The 24,817-nt window shown below is 44.7% G+C and overlaps 1 protein-coding gene and 1 long non-coding RNA gene across 5 annotated transcripts in view; one reads left to right on the top strand and one right to left on the bottom strand.

Annotated features, from left to right (window-relative positions):
* RNF213 (ring finger protein 213) overlaps nt 1-24,817 on the top strand; it is a 53,245-nt gene that overhangs the window by 19,699 nt on the left and 8,729 nt on the right. For 3 of the 4 annotated variants that reach the window (XM_066980279.1, XM_066980281.1, XM_013197926.3), the window contains 29 exons: nt 80-1,220; nt 2,864-3,057; nt 3,455-3,607; nt 4,289-7,879; nt 8,769-8,905; nt 9,237-9,332; nt 9,726-9,844; nt 10,437-10,547; nt 11,308-11,384; nt 12,212-12,359; nt 13,732-13,867; nt 14,274-14,462; nt 14,917-15,056; nt 15,503-15,657; nt 16,015-16,227; nt 16,619-16,800; nt 17,627-17,747; nt 17,867-17,967; nt 18,234-18,413; nt 18,813-18,976; nt 19,073-19,175; nt 19,890-20,004; nt 20,864-21,074; nt 21,536-21,726; nt 22,052-22,180; nt 23,010-23,120; nt 23,350-23,595; nt 23,884-23,965; nt 24,578-24,612. In XM_066980279.1, the coding sequence (XP_066836380.1) occupies nt 80-1,220; nt 2,864-3,057; nt 3,455-3,607; nt 4,289-7,879; nt 8,769-8,905; nt 9,237-9,332; nt 9,726-9,844; nt 10,437-10,547; nt 11,308-11,384; nt 12,212-12,359; nt 13,732-13,867; nt 14,274-14,462; nt 14,917-15,056; nt 15,503-15,657; nt 16,015-16,227; nt 16,619-16,800; nt 17,627-17,747; nt 17,867-17,967; nt 18,234-18,413; nt 18,813-18,976; nt 19,073-19,175; nt 19,890-20,004; nt 20,864-21,074; nt 21,536-21,726; nt 22,052-22,180; nt 23,010-23,120; nt 23,350-23,595; nt 23,884-23,965; nt 24,578-24,612 (8,571 nt within the window). The remainder of the gene's footprint in view (nt 1-79; nt 1,221-2,863; nt 3,058-3,454; nt 3,608-4,288; nt 7,880-8,768; nt 8,906-9,236; nt 9,333-9,725; nt 9,845-10,436; nt 10,548-11,307; nt 11,385-12,211; nt 12,360-13,731; nt 13,868-14,273; nt 14,463-14,916; nt 15,057-15,502; nt 15,658-16,014; nt 16,228-16,618; nt 16,801-17,626; nt 17,748-17,866; nt 17,968-18,233; nt 18,414-18,812; nt 18,977-19,072; nt 19,176-19,889; nt 20,005-20,863; nt 21,075-21,535; nt 21,727-22,051; nt 22,181-23,009; nt 23,121-23,349; nt 23,596-23,883; nt 23,966-24,577; nt 24,613-24,817) is intronic. The other variant, XM_066980280.1, reaches the window with a different exon arrangement.
* Nucleotides 16,061-20,864, bottom strand: LOC136786666 (uncharacterized). Its single transcript, XR_010825944.1, has 3 exons — nt 20,154-20,864; nt 19,788-19,950; nt 16,061-16,194 (listed from the first exon to the last, which is right to left on the bottom strand). It is a non-coding gene; the product is annotated as an uncharacterized lncRNA (long non-coding RNA).

Genomic DNA, 24,817 nt, shown 5'->3' with positions numbered 1-24,817 from the left:
CATTCCCTCTGGTTTTGTGATTGGGACTCGTCTTGGTAATATCAGCTTATTTTTTTTTTCCTTCTCTGTTCTCACACAGACCTTTTCCAATGTCCAAAGACTTGCACAGGCCTTTATAGACCTTTATTCAGCTGGGAACATGCTCTTCCGCTCCTGGCTTGCCCAAGTGTATTGCTCACCAAAAAACGAGTCGTGTGTTTTTATAGACTTCTCTTTGGGACTGATCCCAGTGCTAGAAGGGCAAGGAGAGATGGCAGCTGTGCTCCCAGGCCTCTGCAAAACAATGGAGAGCTTCCTGGAGAGGTGGAAAAGCTTCATGTGTGAAAAGCGATTACAACACTTCTACTTGAACTACTACACTGCTGAGCAGCTGGTCTATTTGAGCACAGAACTGGGACGGGGAGAGCCCAGCCAGCATGCCCTGATGATGCTTTCATTCCTAAAACATAACTGCACCATGGAGGATGTTCTTAGAGCCTCCAGCAGCCAGGTACCCCCCAGCTCAGGCAAGGTTGTTTCCGACTTACCTGTGCTGCTGGATGGAGAGAGGGACCTGACCACCCGTCTGGAGTGCATCTGGGAGTGCTACATGAGCAACATGGGCTCCTTCCTTCCAAACTGCCTGGATGTCGATACCCTTGGTAGGTGGCTGAAAAGCCTGGCCAGCTGGGAGAGAGAACGTGTCACCAGAGATTTCCCCCAGGATCTCCTGCATGTCGGTCAGCCCAACCTCATCACATGCCCTCGCTCTGAGGTGCTCACTTCTGCTCTGGCTATTTACATGAACAGCCCCAACCAGCCCCTTCCCACTTTTGATGAAGTTCTTCTGTGCACTCCTCAGACCACTGCTGAGCAAGTGGGGCTCTTCCTCAGGAGGTGCCTCATTCATTGCAGTGGAGTAGAGAAAATTTATACCATGCTGTATGCGGATGAGCTTAGTTACGATGTCAGCTGCAGAGCAGAGGCGCTGTTCCAGCACCTGCGGCGGTTCAACAGCAGCTATCGCCTCATCATTCTGTGCAACTGCGAGAGGGAGCACAGCTACATCCCGTCTGTCTTCAGCCAGTACAAAGTGCACATGATACCCCAGAGGTCACTAACTGAAATCCAGCGATACCTTCAGCACCACTACAGAGTCGCTCAGCCTTCAAACTCAGCTGCTTCTGTGTTCAAGGACAACATGTGTGTTGGGATTGTATCCTCTAAAAGAGCTGGTGTAGGTAAGATGTCACATGCAAAGCAGGCTCTGCTGAGTATTGAAAACCAGAGTGGGATTCGTCTTGCCTGGTTTTCTGCTTAATTCATAAGTATGTAGTTAAAAAGAATGATTCAGACTTCAGACTGGAGTGAGGTGATAGGCATCTCTAGGGATGTTTTATCTTGCTAATCTGACACCTCTTTCTACTGACTTACATCATTAACATAAACCTAGATAGCTGGATAAGATGAATCTGACCTCCTGAGGTTAAAATATTCCTGCAGGAAAATGTGCGTGAGATGGCACAAGAGTTGTAAGCCTGTCTGTTTTTCTCTTACAGGGTGTGATTGATTGCTGGCTGTGTCTTAATGTAAAAAGCTAGAGGGCATTAAGTGAAACTACTTGGCAGGCAGAAAAGCAAACAAAACATGGTTCTTCAAACAACGCGTAGTTAATTTGTGGAGCTTGCATGATGTTTTGGAACACAAAGCTTTACACATGCTAGATAGTCATGAGAGAAACGTTCATCAAGGGCTACTAAACACAAAAATGCTATCTCTGGCATAGGAGTTTCTCAGCTGCAAATCACTGAAAAAATGCTGGGAAAGAGTTTGCTTTGTGTCAGCTGCGTTCTTGCTGTGTTCCTTCGCTGATGCCTGTTAGTGATTGGTGCTCCAGTTAGGGTTTCAGCTGTCCAGCTGTGCCTCAGTCTTGTATAAACTTTGTGTACACTAGAAGTGCTTCGTAGTTGTATAGGAGCATTATCAGACCTTGCTTTTTCCTTACAGCAGCCTTTCTGGGGCTTTAGTACAGCACCACCTATGATGAAAAAGATCAGGCCCAAAAGTGAAAGTGTGATACGTTATTTTCAAGGGATTAGAGAGAAAATGCAAAGTAGTTTTGTTAACAAATTGGATCCTTTGTCAAACCTCATAAATCCAGGGCAGGTCTTGGCTATCACCTGTGGATGACTGCTGCCATGGTTTCAGTCTGGAAAGCTATAAACCTGTCTTTTTTTTGTTTGTTTTACAAATCTCTCATACTGCTGAGAGGTTTGTAACATGATGAGAGTGGCTTTGGGGCTTCTGAAAGACTGGAAGACATCCAGTGCTTTACCCAGATATGTCCATAATGGGGAAGTATTTGAAGAATGGTCCTATCATAGCCAGTTCCTGTGCTACCTATGGCATAAAGGGTGTGATGGGATGCAGAGCACCACAGCTGTAGCCAGTGGACATCAAATGATCTTTGCATTCCCTGCATTAATCTGGGGAACAGCAGATGTGGAGTTGGCAAACAACAAACCGGAGATGTTGGCATTGCCTTAACACTGGCAAAATTAATTCCTACAAGATAAGATAGGAAATCTGAGGGTGCTTTTCTCTTTGAATGCAAACAATTTTTTAACCATTTTGACTTTGGAAACAGTCACATAATAGAAAAGCAAAAAGTAAAACCTTTCTCAGGTAGTCCAAGTGAAACAAATCCATGTGAATAATGACAGCCTTCAGTAGCCAACAACAGCAACGGCTTTGATTCTAGGCTGCAATTTGCTGCTGTTCTAACAAGACTGGCGCTTAAGCATTTGGCTTACTTCTATGATGGCTGTAGTATGATGTATTTGATATTATTGGTTTAATTCTTTTGGTGCTTTTATGATGACAGGGAAATCCCTCTATGTGAGGCGGCTACATGAGAGACTGCAAACACAGCAGCCTGACTGCACAGAACTTCTGAAAACCATCAGACTGATTGAACCAGCAGTGGATGAAGATAAGGTGCTAAAATATCTTCTGCCTTTTCTGAAGAGGCAACAACAGACAAAACCCATGATATTCCATTTTGATATCACCTCTTCAGTAAGTACATCCTTTCCACAGGTGACTCGACTAGAAGTCCTGTGTGGGTCCTTGCAGAAGTTTTCTTTAAGGCTTTTGTTCCTTAGTAAGCCATTTCATAGGACATGTTTTCTAATTATTGCGTAAGGATGTAACCTAAAGAACTCTTTTTATTGCCCAGTTGGCTGAACAATAGAACAGGTTGTCCAGAGAAGTTACAGAATCTCCAGTCTTTGGAGATACTCAAAACCTGACTGAATATCTTCTTGGACAACCTGCTCTAGCTGAGTCTGCTTTGAGCAGTGGGGTTGGACAAGGTGATCTCTGGACTTCCCTTCCAGCCTCAACTGTTCTGTGATTCTGTGAAGTCATCATGAGTAAATAAAAAGGAAATGACTTTGTCTTTTTCTAATAATAGGTACAAAGTGGAGTTCCAGAATTTCTATTCAAGCTGTTGGTTTTGCAGTATCTGACAGATATTAATGGCAATATGTGGCTACGACAGAAGTGCCATTTGTATATCATTGAAATCCTTGAGGTGTCACCACTGCCAAAGGAAGGAGCAAGACGTGTATGTACACAGCAATACTTGATCTCTTTTGAATTTCTCAGTCGCTTTGCACAAATGTTTGTATATAGTTGGAAATGAGTTGTAGAGAGTATAACAGTAAACATAGCATAGGGATTCCCTGTTTGCGTCAGGGTATACTGTGCATCTCCATTGTGAAGTGGTGTCTGGTGTTGTACAAAGTGGCATTAAAACCCAACAGTAAATTATACCTGTTGTGGTTTTTTTGGGGGTTATTCATTTTTGAAGGCCTGTTAGTCCAAGCTTTGCTGGCCCCACTAACACTTATAGGAAAGATAAAAATGCAAAATCTAATCTTCCTCGTGTTAGTTGGCATGTCTGAAAGTACTAAAACGTTTATAAGAACAGAATGTAGAAGTGAGAGGGATAAATAACAAGTTTCTTGGGTTTAATTTTGTTTTTCCTTGAGGTAGCACTGAGAAGGGGTTGGGGGCAACAAAGCACTAACACTACAGGAAGGGGACTCTAAGAAATAGGTTTAATTGTTGTGATACACTTCAAGTGCATCATCAAAAACACGGGAAAAAAGTGTCATGGTTATATAGGCTAGCTGCTGTTATTCAGTTAGGTCTGTGATCTTAAGCAAGAGTACTGCAAGAGCAGATTAAAACAAGTGAAAATTAAGGCTACAGATTTGTGATGACATTTTTTCTTCTACTCCAGATACCATTGAGCCAGAAGTATAATTTCCTCGATGTGTTCCCTAAAATAACATGCAAGTCTCCGAAGGAGGTGCTAGAAATAGAGACACTTGGGAACCGGTCCAGGGATGTTTCAGACCCAGGAATGGATGAGGAGGAATTTTGTAGTGAGGCTTTCCAAAGACCTTTCCAGTATCTGAAAAGATTTGACAGTGGGTGCAATTTGGACACGTTCTGTTATGAAGCACACTCTGTGGAAGGGAGCCCTGCAGAATGCCTGCAACAGTTCCTCCTGCACTGCGGGATCATGGATCCCTCCTGGTCAGAAATCCGGAATTTCGCATGGTTTCTCAACATTCAGTTGAGAGACTGTGAGGCTTCTGTATTTTGCAACCCTGACTTTGTCCAGGACACGCTGCAAGGTTTCAAAAGCTTTGTTGTTGCCTTCATGATTTTGATGGCAAGAGATTTCGCAACACCCTCCCTACACATTTCTGATCAAAGTTCAGGAAGGCAATCCTCCAACCTGGAGAACGTTGCAGAAGATGATCTTCTTCCTTTCCACATTCGGAAGAAGTGGGAGTCAGAGCCTCATCCGTATTTGTTTTTCAATGAAGATCGCGTGTCCATGACTTTCATTGGCTTCCACTTTCAGCCCAACGGCAGTAAAGGCGTTGATGCAATTAATCCTTTGAATGGCAAAATTATCAAGAGAAATGTCATGACTTCGCAGTTGTATAATGGTTTGTTACTCCAAAGAGTTCCCTTTGATGTTCCATTTGATACCTTGCCCCGTCATGAGAAGCTAGAGAGGCTTTGCATGGTTTTGGGAATCCCCTGGGTAACAGACCCTGATGAGACATATGAACTCACAACAGACAACGTGCTAAAAATCTTGGCTATTGAGATGCGATTCAGATGCAACATCCCAGTTGTCATCATGGGAGAAACAGGCTGTGGGAAAACAAGGCTTGTCAAGTTTCTGTGCCAGTTACGCAGAAGCTACGTAGACGTAGAGAACATGAAGCTTGTAAAAGTTCATGGAGGTACTACTGCAGAGATGATTTATGCCAGGATTAAAGAAGCAGAAGCCCTTGCTGTAGCCAATAAGAAACAGCATGGGTTGGACACGGTCCTTTTTTTCGATGAAGCCAACACAACGGAGGCTGTGAGCAGCATCAAGGAAGTTCTGTGTGACCGCACAGTAGAAGGGAAGCCTTTGGTCTCTTGCTCTGGGTTGCAGATCATAGCAGCCTGCAACCCTTACCGTAAGCACACACCAAAGATGATTCAGCGCTTGGAATTAGCTGGGTTGGGCTACCGTGTCAAAGCAGATGAGACAAAGGATAAGCTTGGATCTATTCCACTGAGACAGCTTGTGTACCGGGTCCATGCACTCCCACCTAGCATGATCCCATTAGTGTGGGATTTTGGGCAGCTGAATGACTTAACTGAAAAAATGTACATACAACAGATTGTACAGAGAGTTACTGAATGCATCCCGATGAGCGACTCTGAAGCAGAGGTAATTACGGAAGTGCTTTTTGCTTCTCAGCAATACATGAGGCAGAGGGATGATGAATGTAGCTTCGTCAGCCTGCGGGATGTGGAGCGCTGCATGGAAGTTTTCAAGTGGTTTCACAAGCACAGTAAATTACTGCTGAAGGAGCTGGAGAAGTACCTTGCAGAAAAGAAAGCTCCGAAGAGCACTGAGAGAAACACCGTTATCTGGTCCTTAGTGCTGGCAGTTGGAGTTTGCTATCATGCGTCCCTGGAAAGGAAGGAGGCATATAGGAATGCTATCAGCCAGGTCCTTCCAAAGCCTTATGATACTCAGAAAAAGATTCTGGAAGAAATCACCCTGATGCAGGACTTATTCCTGAGTGGTGTGTACCTCCGAGACACCATAGCAAGAAACTTGGCCTTAAAGGAAAATGTCTTTATGATGGTCATCTGCATTGAGCTGAAGATCCCTCTTTTTCTTGTTGGGAAGCCTGGGAGCTCCAAGTCCCTCGCAAAAACCATCGTGGCTGATGCTATGCAGGGCCAAGCTGCTCATTCAGATCTGTTCAAGGACCTGAAGCAGATCCACTTGGTGTCTTTTCAGTGCAGTCCCCTCTCCACTCCAGAGGGAATCATAGGCACTTTCAAGCACTGTGCTCGATTCCAGGATGGGAAGAACCTGGATGAGTATGCCTCTGTGGTGGTTTTGGATGAGATTGGGCTGGCAGAAGATTCTCCCAAAATGCCCTTGAAGACTTTACATCCGCTTTTGGAAGATGGCTGCATAGATGATGTCCCTCTTCCTCACAAGAAGGTTGGCTTCATTGGGATTTCCAACTGGGCTTTGGACCCTGCTAAAATGAATCGAGGCATTTTTGTCTCACGTGGTGACCCCAGCAAAGAGGAGCTCATAGAAAGTGCAAAGGGGATTTGTTGCTCAGCACGAGGGGCTTTGCAGAAGGTTGAACAGTATTTTCATCACTTTGCAGATGCATTTGAAAACATTTGCAAGGTCCAGGACAGGGAGTTCTTTGGTCTGCGTGACTACTACAGCCTCATAAAGATGTTCTTTGCTTTGGCTAAGAACTCTAAAAGTGAGCCGACACCTCGAGACATAGCTGAAGTTGTTCTTCGTAACTTCAGTGGCAAAGATGATATCAACGCCTTGGAAATATTCACTTCGCAGCTACCAGAAAAAGGAGAAATAAATGCCCGTGATATCAGTAGGATTGAGCTGGTGCGACAAAACATTTACAGCAGTGGAGAGGATGGGGATTGCAGGTACCTGCTTGTGCTGACTGAGAATTATGCAGCACTGCAGATCCTCCAGCAAACCTTTTTTACTGCCCGGCAACAGCCAGAAATTATCTTTGGCTCCAGTTTCCCAAAGGACCAAGAGTATACCCAGATATGCAGGAACATCAACCGTGTGAAGGTTTGCATGGAAACTGGCCAAATGGTAGTGCTTCTCAACTTGCAGAACCTTTATGAAAGCCTCTACGATGCCCTTAATCAATACTACGTGTACCTTGCTGGGCAGAAGTATGTTGATTTGGGACTGGGCACCCACCGGGTGAAGTGCCGAGTGCACCCCAAGTTCCGCTTGATAGTCATCGAGGAGAAAGATGTGGTATACAAGCACTTCCCCATCCCACTGATCAACAGGCTGGAAAAGCACTACGTGGATATCAGTACGGTCCTGGACAAGGATCAAAGAGAAGCTGTGAGAGAGCTGAAGAAGTGGGTGCAAGACTTTGCCACAGTCAACACAGGAGAGCACTTCATGAGCAAGCAGAAATACAGCCCTTCTGACGTGTTTGTGGGCTACCATTCAGATACCTGTGCCTCGGTGGTCCTGCAGACAACAGAAAGGCTGAAGGCAGCGTGTCCCCCCTGTCAGCTCATGTCGCGTGTGAAGGCAGAGGCGCAGCTGGCGCTGCTCAACTGTGCCACCCCTGACTCCGTGATCCGTCTCTGCAACTCGGTGGATTTGTGTATGGCCAGTCCTCTGGCAGACACGTACTTCAAACAGCAGCAGCACACATCTTTTGCAGACTTCCTCCGAGCTCATGTCCACACCGGGTCTCAGTGCCAAACACTCTTTACAGAGGTGAGCGTCCTGCAGAGTCCTCAAAACAGTCTCAGCCTGCGCTGAGGCTTTTAGTTGGTATTGATGGTGCTGCACTACGGCCACGTGAGTAAACTTGATAAGTCTTGCTACTCAGCGCCCAGATGTACAAGGTGGGTGTCTCAGCAGCTGTTGTTACACCTCCAAGAATCTAGTGTGTGAAGCAGCATAGGATGCTATCCGTAGGATAGGTGCTTCCTGACAAGTGGGAGTTCTGAAGGAAGTTGAGCAGCTAAGTGTCTTTGTATTTCAGAAGTAGTTCTTTGAAAGTAGTGGAGCTCTCCATGTGCACAGCCAGCAAAACAGGCTGCTGGCTGCAGAATAATCACGGGGAGCCTTTGAACGCATCTATTTGTCTGCCTGTCATCATAACGATACGAAAGGCTTTAACCCAGCTGAGTTGCAGGGAGCCAGAGATCCCATGGGCTCTTACTGGGCTAGTTCTGGTTTACTTTTTGCCTTATGCCAGAGCTAAAGAACTTCAGCTGATGTTGGCTGGAGAATTTCTCCCTCTTCTGCCCCTCAGGGAGGGAGGCAATGCGCTTTTTCCTGGGGCTGGGCGTGCTGCTCCCTGAGAGCGCTGCAGCGAAGGCAGCGCAGCTGATGAGAAGTTTCTCAAAGCCTTGGCTGCCTCTTGGCTGCTCCACAGCCCCGCACCGACAGCACCACGAGACGCTGCGTGCACATACCCAGCAATGGCCCTGGCTTGGTGTAACAGTGCGTGTTGTCCCTTTGTGTACTAGCAGGTCAAATAAACGGCTTTTTGGGTGCAGTCCAGCTCTGCAGCAAGTTAGCAGTGTCTGGGAGCACAGGCAGTTGAGTCTCTGCTGCCTTCCTAAGCTGAGAACAAACCTGTGTCTTGCACTCCCAGGTCACCACCTTCTCGAGGCTTCTCACTAGTGCTGACTCTGCTTGTCTGGAGAGAGAAGTGCAGGATAAAGCACAAAGGCCTCAGATCCTGTTCCTGCAGCAGTTTGACACAGAGTACTCGTTCCTAAAAGGGATCCGGTAAGTCGGGGCTTGCATTATCTCGCTCTGAGTAGCGTGTCACTGGGGCGGAAGATACATTGGCAGGACATTTGGAGTAACGCATACTGAAACGGGAGGCGAGAGGCTGTGCAGCACTGAACTGTGGATGGGCTCAATGCAAAACTGTATTACTTCCATCATACTGAAGCATGAGATTTGTTTTTAAAGCTATTTCATCTGTACAGAATGGATGTTTTAATTTCTTTTTCTGGTTGCAGCAGCCAAAGGCAATCTGAATTAGCAACGTCTAGTCTCTTACGTTTTGGTGTTACACTTAGTGACTTATTTTAAATCCCCTTTCACTTTTTAGAGATTTCCTTGAGGCTACATCAGGAAATAAAATCCTTATTATTCAGGCAGACTTTGAAGATGGCTCTCAAAATGCCCAGCTCGTCGCCTCAGCCAAGTAAGTCAAGTGTGAAGTGATTCCCAGCTAGCTGTTCTACATGGAGGCTCCTCACCCCCATTTGATTATTAGTGCCGTTTTGGGGGACTTCAGGATCAGGAACGTATAATCCTCTGCTACTGCTGTAGTAGAGTGAAACTGCGAGCATTAATTATACTTTGAATAACAATTCATAACTGAAGTCAAAATAAACTAGTACTGGGCTGGCTGAAGTCATCAGACAGTCCCCTGTGAAGTGTGAGTTCTCGCTGTTGGCTGCGTAATTGAGTAGAGGAATGGAGTGACTTATGTCTGTACAGGGGAAGGAGCGTGCCCTCTCTGACAGAGGAAGGAATTGTGGCCTTGACTTTTGTCTGTCTGTGGTCGGTCAACAGTATTTCCTCTTTGTTGTAGATACACTGTTGTTAATGAAATCAACAAGGTGGACTTAGGAGATTCCTCTGTCTTTGTTTACTTTATTATGAAGCTTTCTCGGGTAGAAGGAGGAACGTCCTACGTAGGATTCCACGGAGGTGGGTTTTGCTATATGTGGCTCCTCACTCTCAGCTGGTTTCAGACAAGCATATCAGAGCAAGATTTCTCCAATTCACCTCTTTTTAACACTTAAAATCTGTAATCAGTGTGGCCTCTGGCTTATCAGAAATGCTTCCCTTATCCATGGGGACTGGATTCCTTGGGGGGGGGAAGGGCCTTGGAGTCCTGGTCCCCATTGTGAGAGCATTTTGTCTTGCCCATTGACAGATGAATCATCTTTCTAGTCAGCTGGAGAACAGCAAACAAACATGAGTCAAACTGCATTTGCGTTATTGTCCTACAGGAGTCTCTTGAGCATGTGCTTATGTTCGCTTTCAGCAGCAAGCTTTCTGCTGTGTGCGGAGGGCTCTAAGAGCCTCAAAGCCCCTGTAGCATACATGCCCTGTCAGGGCTGTGTGCATTATCATTTTCAGAGCAAATCACTGCTTTACCTTTCTACACCAAGCAGTGAGAATAAGCAAACTCTGAATCTGAACTCCTAGTCTACAGGTAAAGGAAACTCCTTGGGAAGCTCTTAGAGAAAAGCGTGCTGCACGCACAATGATTTTTTTTTTTGTCCTGTGTCTTTAGGTCTGTGGCAGTCAGTGCATATAGATGATCTCCGCAGATCTAAGGACATGATCTCTGATATGGCTGCCCTGCAGAACCTCACCATCAGCCAGATGTTCTGTGAGGATTCAGGTAAAACCAAGGGTGAGCTGTATGCAAGCTGTGCTAGCCAGCGGTGTCAATATGCTAGCAGGGAAAAATGGAAAGATGCAATCCCAGACTTGGTACTAGTAGATCCTGTGCTGGGTACAACATATCTAGTTATTTTCACTGTTCAGTGTCTTAGGTTTTGTAGGGATCACTACGTGACTATCAACTTGTATTTCTATTTGGTTTATTACTGAAAGGTTTTGGTCATCAAATAAGTCAGTTTGATAGTTTTCCCATTTTCTTTTGAGAAAAATGCAATATTTGCACTGTTTAACACCCTGGCTGTTACGTCTCAGAACAGTGAGGCCCAAAAAGCAGCCAGTGCCAACACTGCACATGGCAGAGACTATTGACAAGGTGTCACCCGGAGAGTCTCTCACCTGCATCAATATAAATCTGTTCACCTAAACTAGTAGGAAGATTAGAAGAGACTTCCTCTTTCCCCTTAGTTTTTTCTTACATTCTTTTTCCTTTCACCATACTAATTCACAGTAGTGCAAGGACTCTGTTACAACCTAGTGCATTAGCTCAGTGTCACATTTCTTTCAGTTCTTGCTGCATGAAGTTCGACAGCCCTAGCAGCTGTGTGTTTAGAGAGGTGGATCTCACCTATTCATGCAGGTGACGATGGATCTGACAGATGTTCTGCTGCTCTTGGATGCAGTTACTAAATAAACTGTTACCTAATGGATACAACAATGTACTGCTTCTTTCTAATAAAAATGCTACACCTTGGTTGCAGCTCTACCTGCAAATAGAGAAGAGGAGGAAAATGAAATGGAGGCTGAAGCATCGGTGCCAGAAACAGAGCGCTTTGAGGTCAGTTCAGAGTATTTGTTTGCTTCTCAGCTGTCAGTGTGGCTCGGCTCTTTGTCATCCCTAGGTGCAGCATACTGTTTGCATCCACACACACTTGAAATCCATCAGGACAATTATTTGAATCATGAATGTTGATGGGACACAAATTTCTCCTCCCCCGCCACCCAATCAAAATTGGCATCACTAAAGAAACAAACCGTTCTAAGGACCCTATAATTCCTTAGCCAGCTCATATTCCTAATTCTTAAAAACCAGATTTACAAGCTTCTGCTGTCTTTGTGGATCTTGAATCTGAGAACTGTGATTCTGAGCCTGCTGCATCAGCTGTTTGCTTTCTGTTTGAGATGTGCATTTGAAACTGTGCTGAAGTTGGCTGTGGACTCTGCTGTGCTACAGTTGTGTTAAGACTGGCTTGTGCTCCTCAGATCAATGTGATGCCAGAGGATACCAAGTATGAGGGTAACTGCATGGGGCTTTTGCTCCCCTAGTGCCTAAGCATCTCACAGGGAGTGCATATATGCCACCCTCCCAGTTGGGTTTATAGCTTCCACTTCTGAACTGCTGATTTTTTCCCCTGTAAGAATCTAATCTTCATACAAATGCTATTTTGTGTGACGTTTGAAAAGGGCCACAAAAGTCAAAGCATGTACTTGATTGCAAATTAAGAACTTAGATTTACTTCCAGGGATGATAGAAGAACTGTGACATGGGAAGCAATTGGCACAAACCTTTTCTAGAGAGCACTGTAATCTTTCAGATGGATGTGTTGGGGGCAAGAATATAAAACCAAATAATGATGAACTTTTTTTCACACTGCTCCTGGGAAGGATGGAGTCCTGGACACCATTGTATTGCTGAGGAGCTGTGTACAAAGTGCTGTGGGAATGCTACGGGACCAAAATGAAGATCTTAGTCGCAGCAGAAAGCGAATTGAGATTCTCCTTAGCCTTCTATCCAAAGAGGATGTCTTGAAAGGTACGTGCTCTGTGGCTGCAGCTGGTGGTGTCTCTGAACACCAATCTAGGGGACCACCAATACATGTAAGTTAATTCACTGGGAACCCAAGGGACAGTGGTCCTTGCTGTAGTGTAGACATGGTAGAACTCCCAGGCACTCTTCTAAGAGCATCTGTGCTCCAGTCTGTCACTCCTTTTGTGGTTGTAGGACTTTTCCTGGAGTTATGGCTCACGGCTCTTTTTCTAGCTGTGCTATATAGAATCATAGAATCATTATGGTTGGAAAAGACCTCCAAGATCATCTGTCCAACCATCCCCCTACCACCAATATCACCCACTAAACCACGTCCCTAAGCACCACGTCCAACCTTCCCTTAAACACCCCCAGGGACGGTGACTCCACCACCTCCCTGGGCAACCCGTCCCAATGCCTGACCACTCTTTCTGAGAAAGAAATTTCTCCTAATTCCCAGCCTGAACCTCCCCTGTTGCAACTTGAGGCCATTCCCTCTAGCCCTATCACTAGTTACCTGTGAGAAGAGGCCTACACCCAGCTCCCCACAACTTCCTTTCAGGTAGTTGCAGAGAGCAATGAGGTCTCCCCTGAGCCTCTTCTCCAGACCAAACACCCCCAGTTCCCTCAGCTGCTTCTCACAGGACTTGTGTTCCAAGCCCTTCACCAGCTTCGTAGCCCTTCTGTGGACACGCTTCAGGGCCTCGATGTCCTTCTGGTAGTGAGGGACCCAAAGCTGAACACAGTACTTGAGGTGCAGCCTCACCAGAGCAGAGTACAGGGGGACAATCACCCCCCTGGTCCTGCTGGCTGCACTATTCCTGACACAAGCCAGGGTGCCGTTGGCCTTCTTGGCCACCTGGGCACGCTGCCGGCTCGTGTTCAGGCAAGCATCAGTCAGCACCCCCAGATCCTTTTCATCTCACAGCTTTCCAGCCACTCTGCCCCAAGCCTGTAGCATTGCATGGGGTTGTTGTGCCGGGTCCTGCACTCTGGCCACTTGGCCATGTTGAACCTCATCCCTTGGCCTCTGCCCATCGACCCAACCTGTCCAGGTCCCTCTGTGGAACCTTCCGACCCTCCGGCAGATCGACACTTCCCCCCAACTTGGTGTCATCTGCAAATTTACTGAGGGTGCGCTCCATTCCCTCATCCAAGTCATCAGTAAAGATATTAAAGAGGGTGGGGACCAACACCCACCCCTGGGGAAACACACTTATGACCAGTGGCCAGCTGGGTTTCACTCCATGGCTGGTAGCTGGCTGTTCACCGTTGGTCTATTATTGAAACAACTGTAAAATGCTGTTCTTGGGGTGATATTTGTGTTCTGATCCAAGGCCAGTTGAAGAAAAAATGCAAGTTTCTTGTTGTTTTCTAGCCTCTTTCCTGAAGATAACAAAGGCTCGTCTCTCCAACCTTTTGAAGAAGCAAGAAGAAAATTCCTTTTACCCAGAAAACTGGGTGCTTCGGGAGGCTTCCAACCTAAGTGCTCTTCAGGAGGCTGGCACCTTCAGGTGAGGACAGCAGCAATATCTTGTAACCTGCAGGTTTCCAAGGAAAGTCTGCAAATGGCAACAGTGCAGCAGAGACAGCAGTTTTGTGTAATCTTAATATTTGCAGTGTCAGTCTCCAGTTTGTGGTGGAGTCTCTCTTGGCTTCTGAAGGAGGGTGACTTACAGCTGCATGGGCTGTACTGGAACAGAAATGCTTGAGTGCACAAGTGCTCTGAATTGAACAGTGGGATTACAGGCGAGCTATGAGCGAGAGAAGTGTAGGGGTTTTCTTCTCCCCCCTTGTAAAGGTAGCATTAGGACTCTCACACACTAATGTCAGCAGTTTTTCAGCACAACCACTTCCTGATTTGCTGATAATATTGTTCATCTTCCCTCTTGGTTTCTTGGTCTCTTTCTGCCCCCAAAGGCACACCTTGTGGAAGCGAGTCCAGAACGTGATCACTCCATTCCTGGCTCTCCTGATTGCTGTCATAGACAGAAATGGCAATCTGGAGCTGTTGGTCAGGCCGACACCTGAGTGGGTGACAAAGCTGTGGATGTTCATCTTCAGTGATACAAAACTTCTGACTATCCCTTACAATGTGGGTAAAAACAGGTGAGCTCCTGGAGAGAGCAGCAGGAGGAATTGGCTGGCAGCACTGAGACCCAGTCCTCCACTGGCTTTAAATCCATGTGGGAGATTAACACTGTTGGTTGCTCTCCTGTGCTGTGTCAAAGGTGGCAGGGCTGTTCTCAGTGACTTCAGAAGTCTCTTCTTTCTACTTGTACCCAGTACTCCTGGGCTTTGCTCTCTAGCTCTTGGCTTGCTCACACTTCTTACCCATCCCTTGAAGCCTGCATGTCCTGCCATGACAGTCTTTTTGCTAGGGAATGCTTACTGAATAACTCCTAATGCTATGCAATTGGCAGGATGAGGTCTGTTAATGAGTCCTTCAGTTCTTTTCCCCTTCTAGGGCTAATTTCTTGCTTTCTGAAGCTTCCTGCCTCTGTCGTCTGAATGCATTTCCCTGGCAAAAGCCTGGTATGTTACTGACCTTTTGATCTCGTAGCTCTCAGACAGAGATAATCCTGGTGCAGAACAGCATGATGGTGTCTGCTGATGCTGGGAATGAGATGCCCTTCAGCTGGAGGATAAAGGAGTATTTGGATGAGATGTGGCTGGAAACTCAATACATCCAAAACACTGAAGGTGAGTGCTTGGCTTGAGCTCACAATGCAGAACAGCTCCATCCGTCTGCCTTGTAAACTCTGGCGTATCACTAGCACACCTCTACCTTTCCATGACCCTGGAATCACCTTCAGTCCCTCCGTACTCATACAAGCCAGCAGAGCTTTGTGCAACTAGCTTTTCTTTGTGCTTCTCAGTATTAGTATTTCTTGCATATTCTGTGCCCTTGTCATCAACTTTTGGTATTTCCACAGCATTTTGAAGACAAGATTGAGATCCAATAAATATGGCGATGATGCCTGGGCTGAGAAGGCCTGGCCTCAAATCCCTTGTTAGCCTTCTGAATGAGGGCAATGCTGTATGCACTGCACCAGTGATTGATTAGGTGTCAGTTTCTTTAGAATAGAAGCATATCAAACCCAGCTTCCTCCTAATATTCAGCTTTTCTCTGCATTCTTGTTTTCCAGACCAAGCTGAGAAGTTTGTGGATATCTTCCAGAAAACTGCACTGGGAAAATTTATATCTTCTCTGACTGAGGAAGAAAGGCAGATGCTCTTCCAGTGCTATATCACAGACTTCATTGTCTTGACCATTAATGTGTCCTCCCAAGAGGAACTGCAGGTCAGTGTCTGGAACGAGAACTGGAAACTCTGTATGGAGGGATGGGTGTGAAAGCTGTGTACATTCCCTTTTGTGTCAATCTCTCCTTCTTGGACAAAATCCTCCTCTCAGACTAACAGTAAGCTAGCCACAAAGCAGATGTTTGACACTGAGTAGCTGCTGAAATTGCTGAGGCCTTACTCAGAAAAGCGCTTCCATAGGAGCAGCTATAGAAATGGCCACATAATTTGAGGCTGTCTGTGTAAAGTACTGATTTTATTTTTTTCCAGATAATTTTGTCAGGGTTTATAATCCAAAATTAATTATAAAAGTATATATATTTTTAATTTTGATTAATTTTTTCTCCTAACCTTTCAGTGTCTGCAAATTGCCTTCTCATCCTGTATAAAGGAACGGAAAGCAACATCTCCCAGAAGAGAGGATACGGTGCCATGCTTGCCTTGGGTCCACCTTGGATACAATCAGTTCAAGAGCCGTTTGCAGAACTTCTCTAGGATCCTGGCTGTACACCCCAGTGTGGTTGGCCCCCTTATGAACCTGAAAGGATATGAAATGCAACGTTCAGAGATGGTAGAGTCATTACCAGACATTTTGTGATCCTCAACCCTAACAAAGAGCTGTCTTCACTGAATTAGCTTGTGTTCAGTCTCCATTTGATTTCAGCTAAAGTGGGAAGCAGAAGCTCAGTCAGAATTCTCAGTATTAAGCATAGCCTGCAATATTATCGTTCTTATTAATAGGGTTTAAAACAGTTTGCTATGTTTTCACGTCAGCTTAATAGGGTGTGCTAATGATCTGAGCCATGAGCATGTGAAAGTTCCAGAGATTAAGATGATCAAATAGAACATTATTCAGTACAACACCTGCCATAGCAAACCAGATTGAGAGCCCAATACAGAGTTCATAAATAATTCTGACATGCTACTGCTGCATTATACTTACATCCTGTGTGTGCAACTAGGTTTTAGATGTGTTAGCTGCAATCGTGTGCGCTGAAGAGCTGGAGAATCAAGTGCAGACAGCAATTCCAGCTATCTGGCTGCAGAAAGTGAAAAATCTTCAAATGCCAATTGAATTTCTTTGTAAAGAAAAGGATTTACAGACAAGTGGGAGTCAGTGCCATCAGCTGCTAAAAGAACTCAAGTAAGTACTGTAGATCTGCTCACAATCTTGATCTTTGCCTTGCTGTTAATAAGGATATCAGTGCAGGCTGAAAGGTGCTCTGATGCTGCTTTTCTCAGATGAAGACTTTGCAAATCTTTCCAGGTTCCGCTTGGCTCAGTTACTTATTAAGCACCAAGAGCCAGATCTTTATTTCTGTCCTTACACAGATGCTCCCCCTAAATCTAGAAGTGTTATCCCGTACATTCCAGCTAAGTTTAGTGCTTATTTAAAACACTCGTTAAGTTGCCATTAATCAGCAATGTCTTCCCACTTCATCCCATGTGCATAAAGTCTGAGAGAGATGGGGAACTTTGCATCTAAGACAGGAGTCTTGTCTCTTGCAAGACAGGCCAAGGCAACTACACCAATTTCTCACAGACCTTGTTTAGTTTAACCTAAGTGAAGAAAATTTAGTTAACTCACAAAAGAAAAAATAAATACTTTCTGTTTTAATAGAAGTTTGAAGTGTAGAAGAGTGAGGTCATTGTGGTGGCTTTTGCTCTGCAGCAAAAGGACAGCTGCAGAAGGTCTCCGCTCTGCTACAGGACAGAATCATATGCCATAAGCTCACTGTGTTAGGTACTGTTACATGTTTTGTCCTTGACAAAAAAGTCAGGCTGTGGTTCAGAGGCTGATAACCATAGGACATACATGAAAAGTTGCATGAGAAGTGTAGTGGTGAGCATGAAAAGCAGTGAGATCATTAGGCTGACCTGATTGCGCTTTCATTTGTACTCGTTGCACAGTCAGTGTCAGCTCTCATCTCATAATTGTACTTTCTGAAATCACACTCTCCTTCCCACAGAGTCTGCTGGAACCGGGTTTTCTCCATGTCTCTGTTTGTAGAACACGTGTTATTTGGTATCAACACTTTGATGCCAGAGTTTGAGAGTTTAGTGAAAAAATACACTTTGCTTCTTGCCAAGGTAAGCCAAGATGTGATTTTTTTTTTTTTATCCCTTCCTTGTGTGCTTCTGCTGATCATGTGTATTGTTGTCTATGGTAGTAGAGCTGAGTCATTTAGCTTTGCCCTTTCCTTCTGCAGTGTTTTCAACAGGATTCAGACATGAAGACTCATCCTACTTTTGTTGCAGTGATGAAAGTACTGTGTGAATGTAAGGAGGAAGTCAGCCACAGGCTCTACAGGTAGTGACATTGAGACAAGTGACAGGGTCGAGTAGGAATATTGTCTGTATTGCCTCTATTTCTGGACATAAAGTCTTGCATTCAACACAATGAAAGCCAGATGAAGAACAATGTCTTCTATTTTATTCCACACCCTGAAACTGAGTGGTTATTCAACAGGTCTTACATTATATCCTCTGACTCTAGCTGCAGATGAATATCTTATTAAAGATTTTTGGTAGGACAGCATTGAAGCAATCATGGTCACTGTTGTTCCTGAATTACAGATATGGTTTGAAGCCATGTTCGATCTGCCTAGGAGAGCCAAAGGATCCAGTTTGCCTGCATTGCTGCCATGCATTTTGTCAGAAGTGCATCAGTACATGGCTAATACCAGCACAGATGCATTGTCCAGTCTGCAGAGTTGCTGTTGAGGATGTTAATTTAACTGTTTCCAAGGAACTCAGGTACTTTTTCCTGTCCAAGGTGGAAGGATTGCAGTGGGCCTGGCTGTGTAAGGAAATTCTGATTCGCATGTCTGAAGTCCCAATGCCTGACTGCTCTTTCTGAGAAAAAAAAATTCTCCTAATTTCCAACCTGAACCTCCCCTGTTGCCACTGAGGCCATTCCCTCTAGTCCTATCACTGGTTACCTGTGAGAAGAGGCTGACCCCGAACTCCCTGCAGCTCCCTTTCAGGTAGTTGCAGAGAGCAATGAGGTCTCCCCTGAGCCTCTTCTCCAGACTAAACACCCCCAGTTCCCTCAGCCGCTCCTCATAAGGCTTTAGTTCCAGACTTGTGCTTCATCCATTATTTAACTGGTTCTGTATTTGAACATTGTCCTAATGCTTTTTACCCTTCACCTAGCACTGCCATAGCAAGAAATGCCCTGTTCCGGCAGAGGTGCAATAGTTTCTTCATAGATGTGGTTACTACCATGTGTTTCAAGGACAATGAGCCCCCTGAGACAGAGGTGATCCAAGAGCTCCTTAATCTGCTGTTTGTTCACAGGGACCTACTGAAAGGTTCAGGTGAGCTCCCTTCATCTGATACTCGGCCTCACGGAGTTGATTCTCTTGCCAGTTTTTCCCATCTTTTCCAATCCCATCTTTTCCGTATCTCCACAGTTCACCCTACTACCTACACAAAATTTCTGTCCCCATTTGATGATGAAGTAGATGAAACTCCCATCATTCGCTCAGTAATGTTGAAGCTCCTCTTGAAGTACAGGTGAGCACAGTCAGTTAATGGATGTTGTACCGGGGAGTGTTTCAGCTTTTTTCGTGACATCATGAAAACCAACCTGTTTGTTCTCACTTCCACGCTATTCACTGAATTTAGATCATTAAAGGTCAAATTTAACTTGTGCCTTTGTATTAGTCAAGCAACTTGGCTGACTTGCATGTGGCTTGTGTGAACTATTTGACCAGTCTGTGCCACTGAGCTGTTCTCAACCTAAACCTGTGCTGAACATGGATGGCTTGGGAGGCCTTAACGATAGCTGACTAGCTGATGTATTCTAAATCAGCGAAGTAATACTCCCGATCCCTGATCCACAGCCATTTAATCAAGAGTGATCTTCTGGATGTTTACGCAGACCTCTTCATTCAGAAAAGTTTCTCCAGCCTCTCTTTGCAGACAGTACATGTAAAGAGCCATGCCTCTAGTGTGATTGTTCTACAAATTTGATTTAGAAGACTGAGCAGATGATTTATGCTCTAGAAATGCTTATTTGTCATTTTTTGATAAAAGCCTAGTTCAGAGTATGAAGCTAGGTGATAGCTGGTAAAAAACAGCATAATTGCTTTTCCGTCTTCCAAACAGATCCAAAGTAATCCTTACCTGTCACATGGACTTAACTGGTAGTTTGATCATGATTTAGAATACAAGTAGTAGCCACCAGCATTGCAGTTGTGGTAAGGGAGTGTTTTTTCTCTCCTGTAGCTTCAGTGAAGTGAAAAATGATGTGCAAGATTACCTGTCCCGGGTAGAGCACAGCCGGATCCTGGAGAAAAATGATAAAAAAGAACTCTGCTTGCTTTTTGTCAACTGCTTGGAGGTAAGATTGCTGGATAAGTAAGACCTGGGCAACAAAACTATTACACGAAACAAAAAAAGTTGAGAATAGCAGTTCTGCAATTTTACACAAGTTTCTTGTGCACATAACTAGCTGCCCACTTAGCCCCCAAAAGAATTATATCAAATCACCTGTTCAGAGCCTGCTGTCCAGTAACAAGCCTTGCTTTCTCAAGGTAAGGCTTGTTTGCTACATTACATAAATTCTTCTTTCCTTTGGACACATCACAAGTGTTGAAGAATTAAGCGAGTCCTGATAAGACTCAACTTCCAGTACAGGAGTGCAGCAAGCAGGGGAAAGCTGTAGTAGTGGAAAATGGATGCTTTCATGTTTGCAGAGCTTTGGATTACTATGCTGTTTGAGTTGTCTACCTTTCCTCTCCTTGCCTAACTTTTAATGCTTCAGACAGCTTCAAACGAACTTGACAGCAGGGTAGAGGTTTCATTTCTTATAGTTTTCGTTAAATTGCTGACTTCAAAGGTAAGATCCATGTGTGTATTTTCCCTAAGGGAAAGGGAGAGTTTTGCATCTTGGAACGTGTGTTTCAGCATGTGTGGCCTGTCAGCATGCTTATAATGCTTGCTCATCTACGCAATCAGGAAATACGGAGAGAGATGGGCATATTGCTGAAGGTGTTTGCTGATGCAGCAGAAGTTTAAGATAAGCACCAGAGAGATCACAGGAAGGAGCTGACAGCAGTGGAGTGGAGAGAGTTGTGAAAAACGTGGAAGTTCATTGTGCTTATTGCAGTGAGGATGCACTGGGGGTATAAAGTACCAATGCAGAGAATATCTGACTTAAGTAGTTCTGCTGCTCATGCAATGTTCCGGCCCATCTTTAGGATTCTATGTGTGAAAAGTCTGAAGGCAGTCTTGGATATGAGCATATCAGCTATCTGCCTGAAGACAGAGGCTTTCCAGATAACTATCTCCCAAAAAGCAAACAAGAAGCTCCTCAGGAATTGTCTGTTGAATATCTGCAGGCAGTAGCCAAGGTTCGCTTGTACCTGAGTAAGGCTGCAGAGCTGCTCTTTGACTTGCATGAGCTCCCAGGTAAGTGATAATTGTGCTGTCAAATGGAAATGTTGTAGACGGAGTAAAGTCACTGTGGGAAGAACATACGAAATTACGCTTTATTCATTGAAGTTTAAGTGATGCTTCAGAAATATGATTGCTTTAAGGCTTCTTGTTTTATATAAGTGGGAGATCTAGGCAGCTGAAAAGGAGGAAGAGATGCTTTTTTAAAAAACAAACAAAAATTAAAGTACTGAGCTGAATCACTGACTCAATAAAGAAGATCAGCATGTCGAGAATACTCTGAGATGCTAACGCAGTCCATGAAGCATCAAAGTGTGGTGCTGAGGGAACATTCTAGATAAACAGCTGACGAAGAGAGAGCTTTCAGGTTCTCCTGCATGGCCAGCAAGTACAAGTGAAAGGAGCTTGGTGCTACAGCTGGTGTTGGCAGCAAAAGTTTTCCAAGGCAGGATGTGTTTTTGCTTTCTCTTCTTCAGTGCAAGACCAGGCAGAGGAGAAGCAGCGTTACTTGGCAAATGTGAAGGTGTTCTGTAGCCTCACCAAGAACAACTGGCATCGTGTTTACCTGGTTCGGAAAATTGCTAACCAGTATGGGATGGAATTTGCTCAGAAGCTTGTCACAGAGGCACGGTTTAACTGGGTGTTCCCAGCAGAAATTCTGCAACAGGTAAGGAAGAGGCGTCTCCTTGGGGATGGTTCTCTCCTCTTAGTCTTCAGTTGGTGCTGCTTTGGGGTGCTTCTAGTGCTGTGTGGCTTTGGGGGACTTACCACAGTGGCAGTGGTTGTGAAGCTGACTTATCCTTGGATCCTACTGAGTGGAATCTGTTATGGCAATGAGAAGCCATTTAGGTTGATGTGCCTGCCTGCTTCCTCTCTTCAGGGCTGAAATGACAGAGTTCTTGGGAGGAATGGTTCTTGCAAAGAGCGGATTGCACCTTTTCCAGTGGCTGGTTAATGTCCACAATGCTCACTGTGGGCTTTTCCCTTTGTAGGTACAGAGGAGCCAGTCTAATCACATTGATCGTTACCTGGCATGTGGCAAGAATTACAGAGTCCTGCGTGATGCTGTGGGGAAAGCCATGATTGAGTGCAAGACTGAGGATCTTCTAGAGGCAGAGAAGGTAGGGCATGCTCTCCTCAACAAAATCCTGTCATGGGTTCTGGGTGGCTAGTGTTTAAGCTTTATACATTTGTTTTGCCAGCATCTCTTTCCAATGGAGATACCTGGGTTGCCTTCTGATTTTTGAAAGCTGCAGTGGCTTATCCTGTCTGAGACACAGATGTCTGTGCTTTTGTCGCATGTGTTCTAGTGTATGTAACGTTGAGGTTATATCTGTTGGTTGCCTCATCCTTGCTTCTCTCCCTTCTAATAAATCATAGCAGTTTGTTTTACGAGCAAGTATTACAGGCACCTTGTGACCAACTGACTGGAGAGTAGGCAGGTAACTGGCGAAGCTTTATGCCTCCTCCCTGCCTGCCCATATCTGCCTAGCCTTGTCTCTTACTGTACCAAATCAACCAGGTGATTTCTGTGCAACTAACCTTCTTCCAGTATGTGTTTTGTATATGAAAATGTTCAAGAAGAAATTTGACAAAAAATGCCTGTTCGAATTTCTCTGTACCACGAATACATTGTGATTTTTTACTCGCCTGTGTGTTGGCTTGGTTTGAAGGCAGGCATATACTGGTGCTATAAGTAAAATAATTGAGAAATTTCTTATGTAAAACACATAATCAGCTAGAAGGCTGTCAGATTACTCATTTACGTGTGGCTTGAACAGTGATTTCTGCATTATTCCCCTTCATGTGTGGGGACAGCTTTAATGCAGACCTGCTGAAGTCTGCTCATAAGACTGAATAACAGACCAACAACAAACTGAAACCTTGTGAAAGTTCATCTGTGACAACTGTCACCTCTTCTCCACTGTATCATTGGTTCTTCTTTTTCAGGCATCTAGCAGCTCCCCAGCTGTACAGGCTGTCCATCTGCTCCTGGCTATTTTCAGAGAGGTCACTGTCCTGTATGGAGTTAATGACTCAAATCTTCATCCCAAACAGCAGGTAAGATGCTTGATTCTGGGGGCTTGTGACAAACATGCTTCCTTGATAAGGATAAGTGAGATTTAAATAATTAGTGAAAGAGCCTTTTGTTCTGATTATGCCCTGACCTGGGCAAATGGAAAGTGTTTTCAAAGCAGAGGATAGCATAGCACTGGAAGCAGCTGCTAGTTCTCCTCAGTTTGATGGACAATATCATGCTGGTTTTATTTCTTTAAATGTGTGTTTTCAGCAAGTAAGTGCTATGACTGAGTTCATCCAGAACTCCGGAGTCCTGAATTCTCCAGACGTGCAGAACTTTGCAGCTTGTCTTGTGACGAATACGCTGCCATCTCTTCTGACAGTGGATCCTCAAAGCTTCAGCCACAACGGAGCGCTAATTGAGATGGCTGTTCATACTACAGCTGTCTTGCTGTGTGGGCAGAACCCCATCCTGCAGCCCCTGAGGAGTCTGGCATTCGCTCCAGATACCATGGAGGTAAAGAGATTTAACTCGTGGTAGTTCAGCACACTGATAGTTCTTTCGCACATTTGCTGGGTCCTCTATAACATAACCTTAATGCCAAAAGATACCAACTCATTGTTTTAATTGTGAATTACTGATGTATGATTAGTTCAGTATTGTTGGGATTAATTAGCACAGAACCAGGCTCTGGACTGGTTTAGATGTCATTGGTTGCTTATTATGATGGAGAACAAGGAGCAACTGCTACAAAAAAAAAGAACTGATGCATATATTCAGTTGTCATATTTTTTTCTTCCTTAGCACTCTTTTCTGCCTACAATGCCAGAAGATATAATGGCTCAGGCGAGGGCCTGGGAAGGAGTGTCTGCTCTGCACTGGTACAGTAAGTGCTTCTGACTGGCTTTGAAAGAGATTGAAGGAGAATCCTTGTTTTTGAATGAGACGATTCCTAATGTGAGGACAGACACTCCTCAGCATGACTTATCTGTTGTATATTAAGACCTGTATTGGGTAACGCACCAAAGTGCACTGAGTTTCTGTTTAGTCTCAAGCTTATAGCTGTTTACGGAGTTTGAGACTGTGGGAGACCTGTCCTGTGTCCTGTTACTTCTGGCAGTTAAAGAGGTGTAAGCAGGAGAGCAGCACTTTGCCATCTTCCTGGCTAGTTTTCAGTTCTCTGCTTTTCATAGCAGGATTTAACTGAAAACTAGGAAGCTGGGGGCCATGGGAACATTCGTGCTTACTAGCCTATATGGCACTTGGTAGCAGAATTTTTCAGGTTTTCATTCCATGTTTCTTTCAAGGAGAGAAGCACTGAAAGCTTCTTCTGGTTGTTGTGTGAGCCTATGACTCCTTCAGGAATTTCAGTGCTTTCCATTAGACCTTGAAGCATATTTCTTGCTTCAGGATGATGGTGCCTATGAAAGGAAATAACAGGGGCTTCATAAATGGCTGTCTTCTAATACTGTCCTGTTTTGTTTCTCCTTCTTCATAGCATGTCCAAATGGCCACCCCTGCACTGTAGGAGAGGTAAGAATTTTTAGATTGGTGGTGTTTTTTTTAAGCAGGTGGTTTTTTCAACAATAAACTGTTTTATATTTTAGTTACTGTTTATGTTCTATTGCACAGCAGTTCATTTTATAAACTCTAGATTACTAATCATTTTGCCATTGCAATGTAAAATTTAGAATTGCTGTAACACAGATTGTACCAAAAAATCTAGTAAATAAGGCAG

The sequence above is a fragment of the Anser cygnoides genome, chromosome 19 (assembly GCF_040182565.1).
Source record: "Anser cygnoides isolate HZ-2024a breed goose chromosome 19, Taihu_goose_T2T_genome, whole genome shotgun sequence".
Classification (NCBI taxonomy): Eukaryota; Metazoa; Chordata; class Aves; order Anseriformes; family Anatidae; genus Anser; species Anser cygnoides.
Note: the sequence above shows the minus strand (reverse complement) of the source record. Positions and strands in the feature narration are given on the sequence as shown.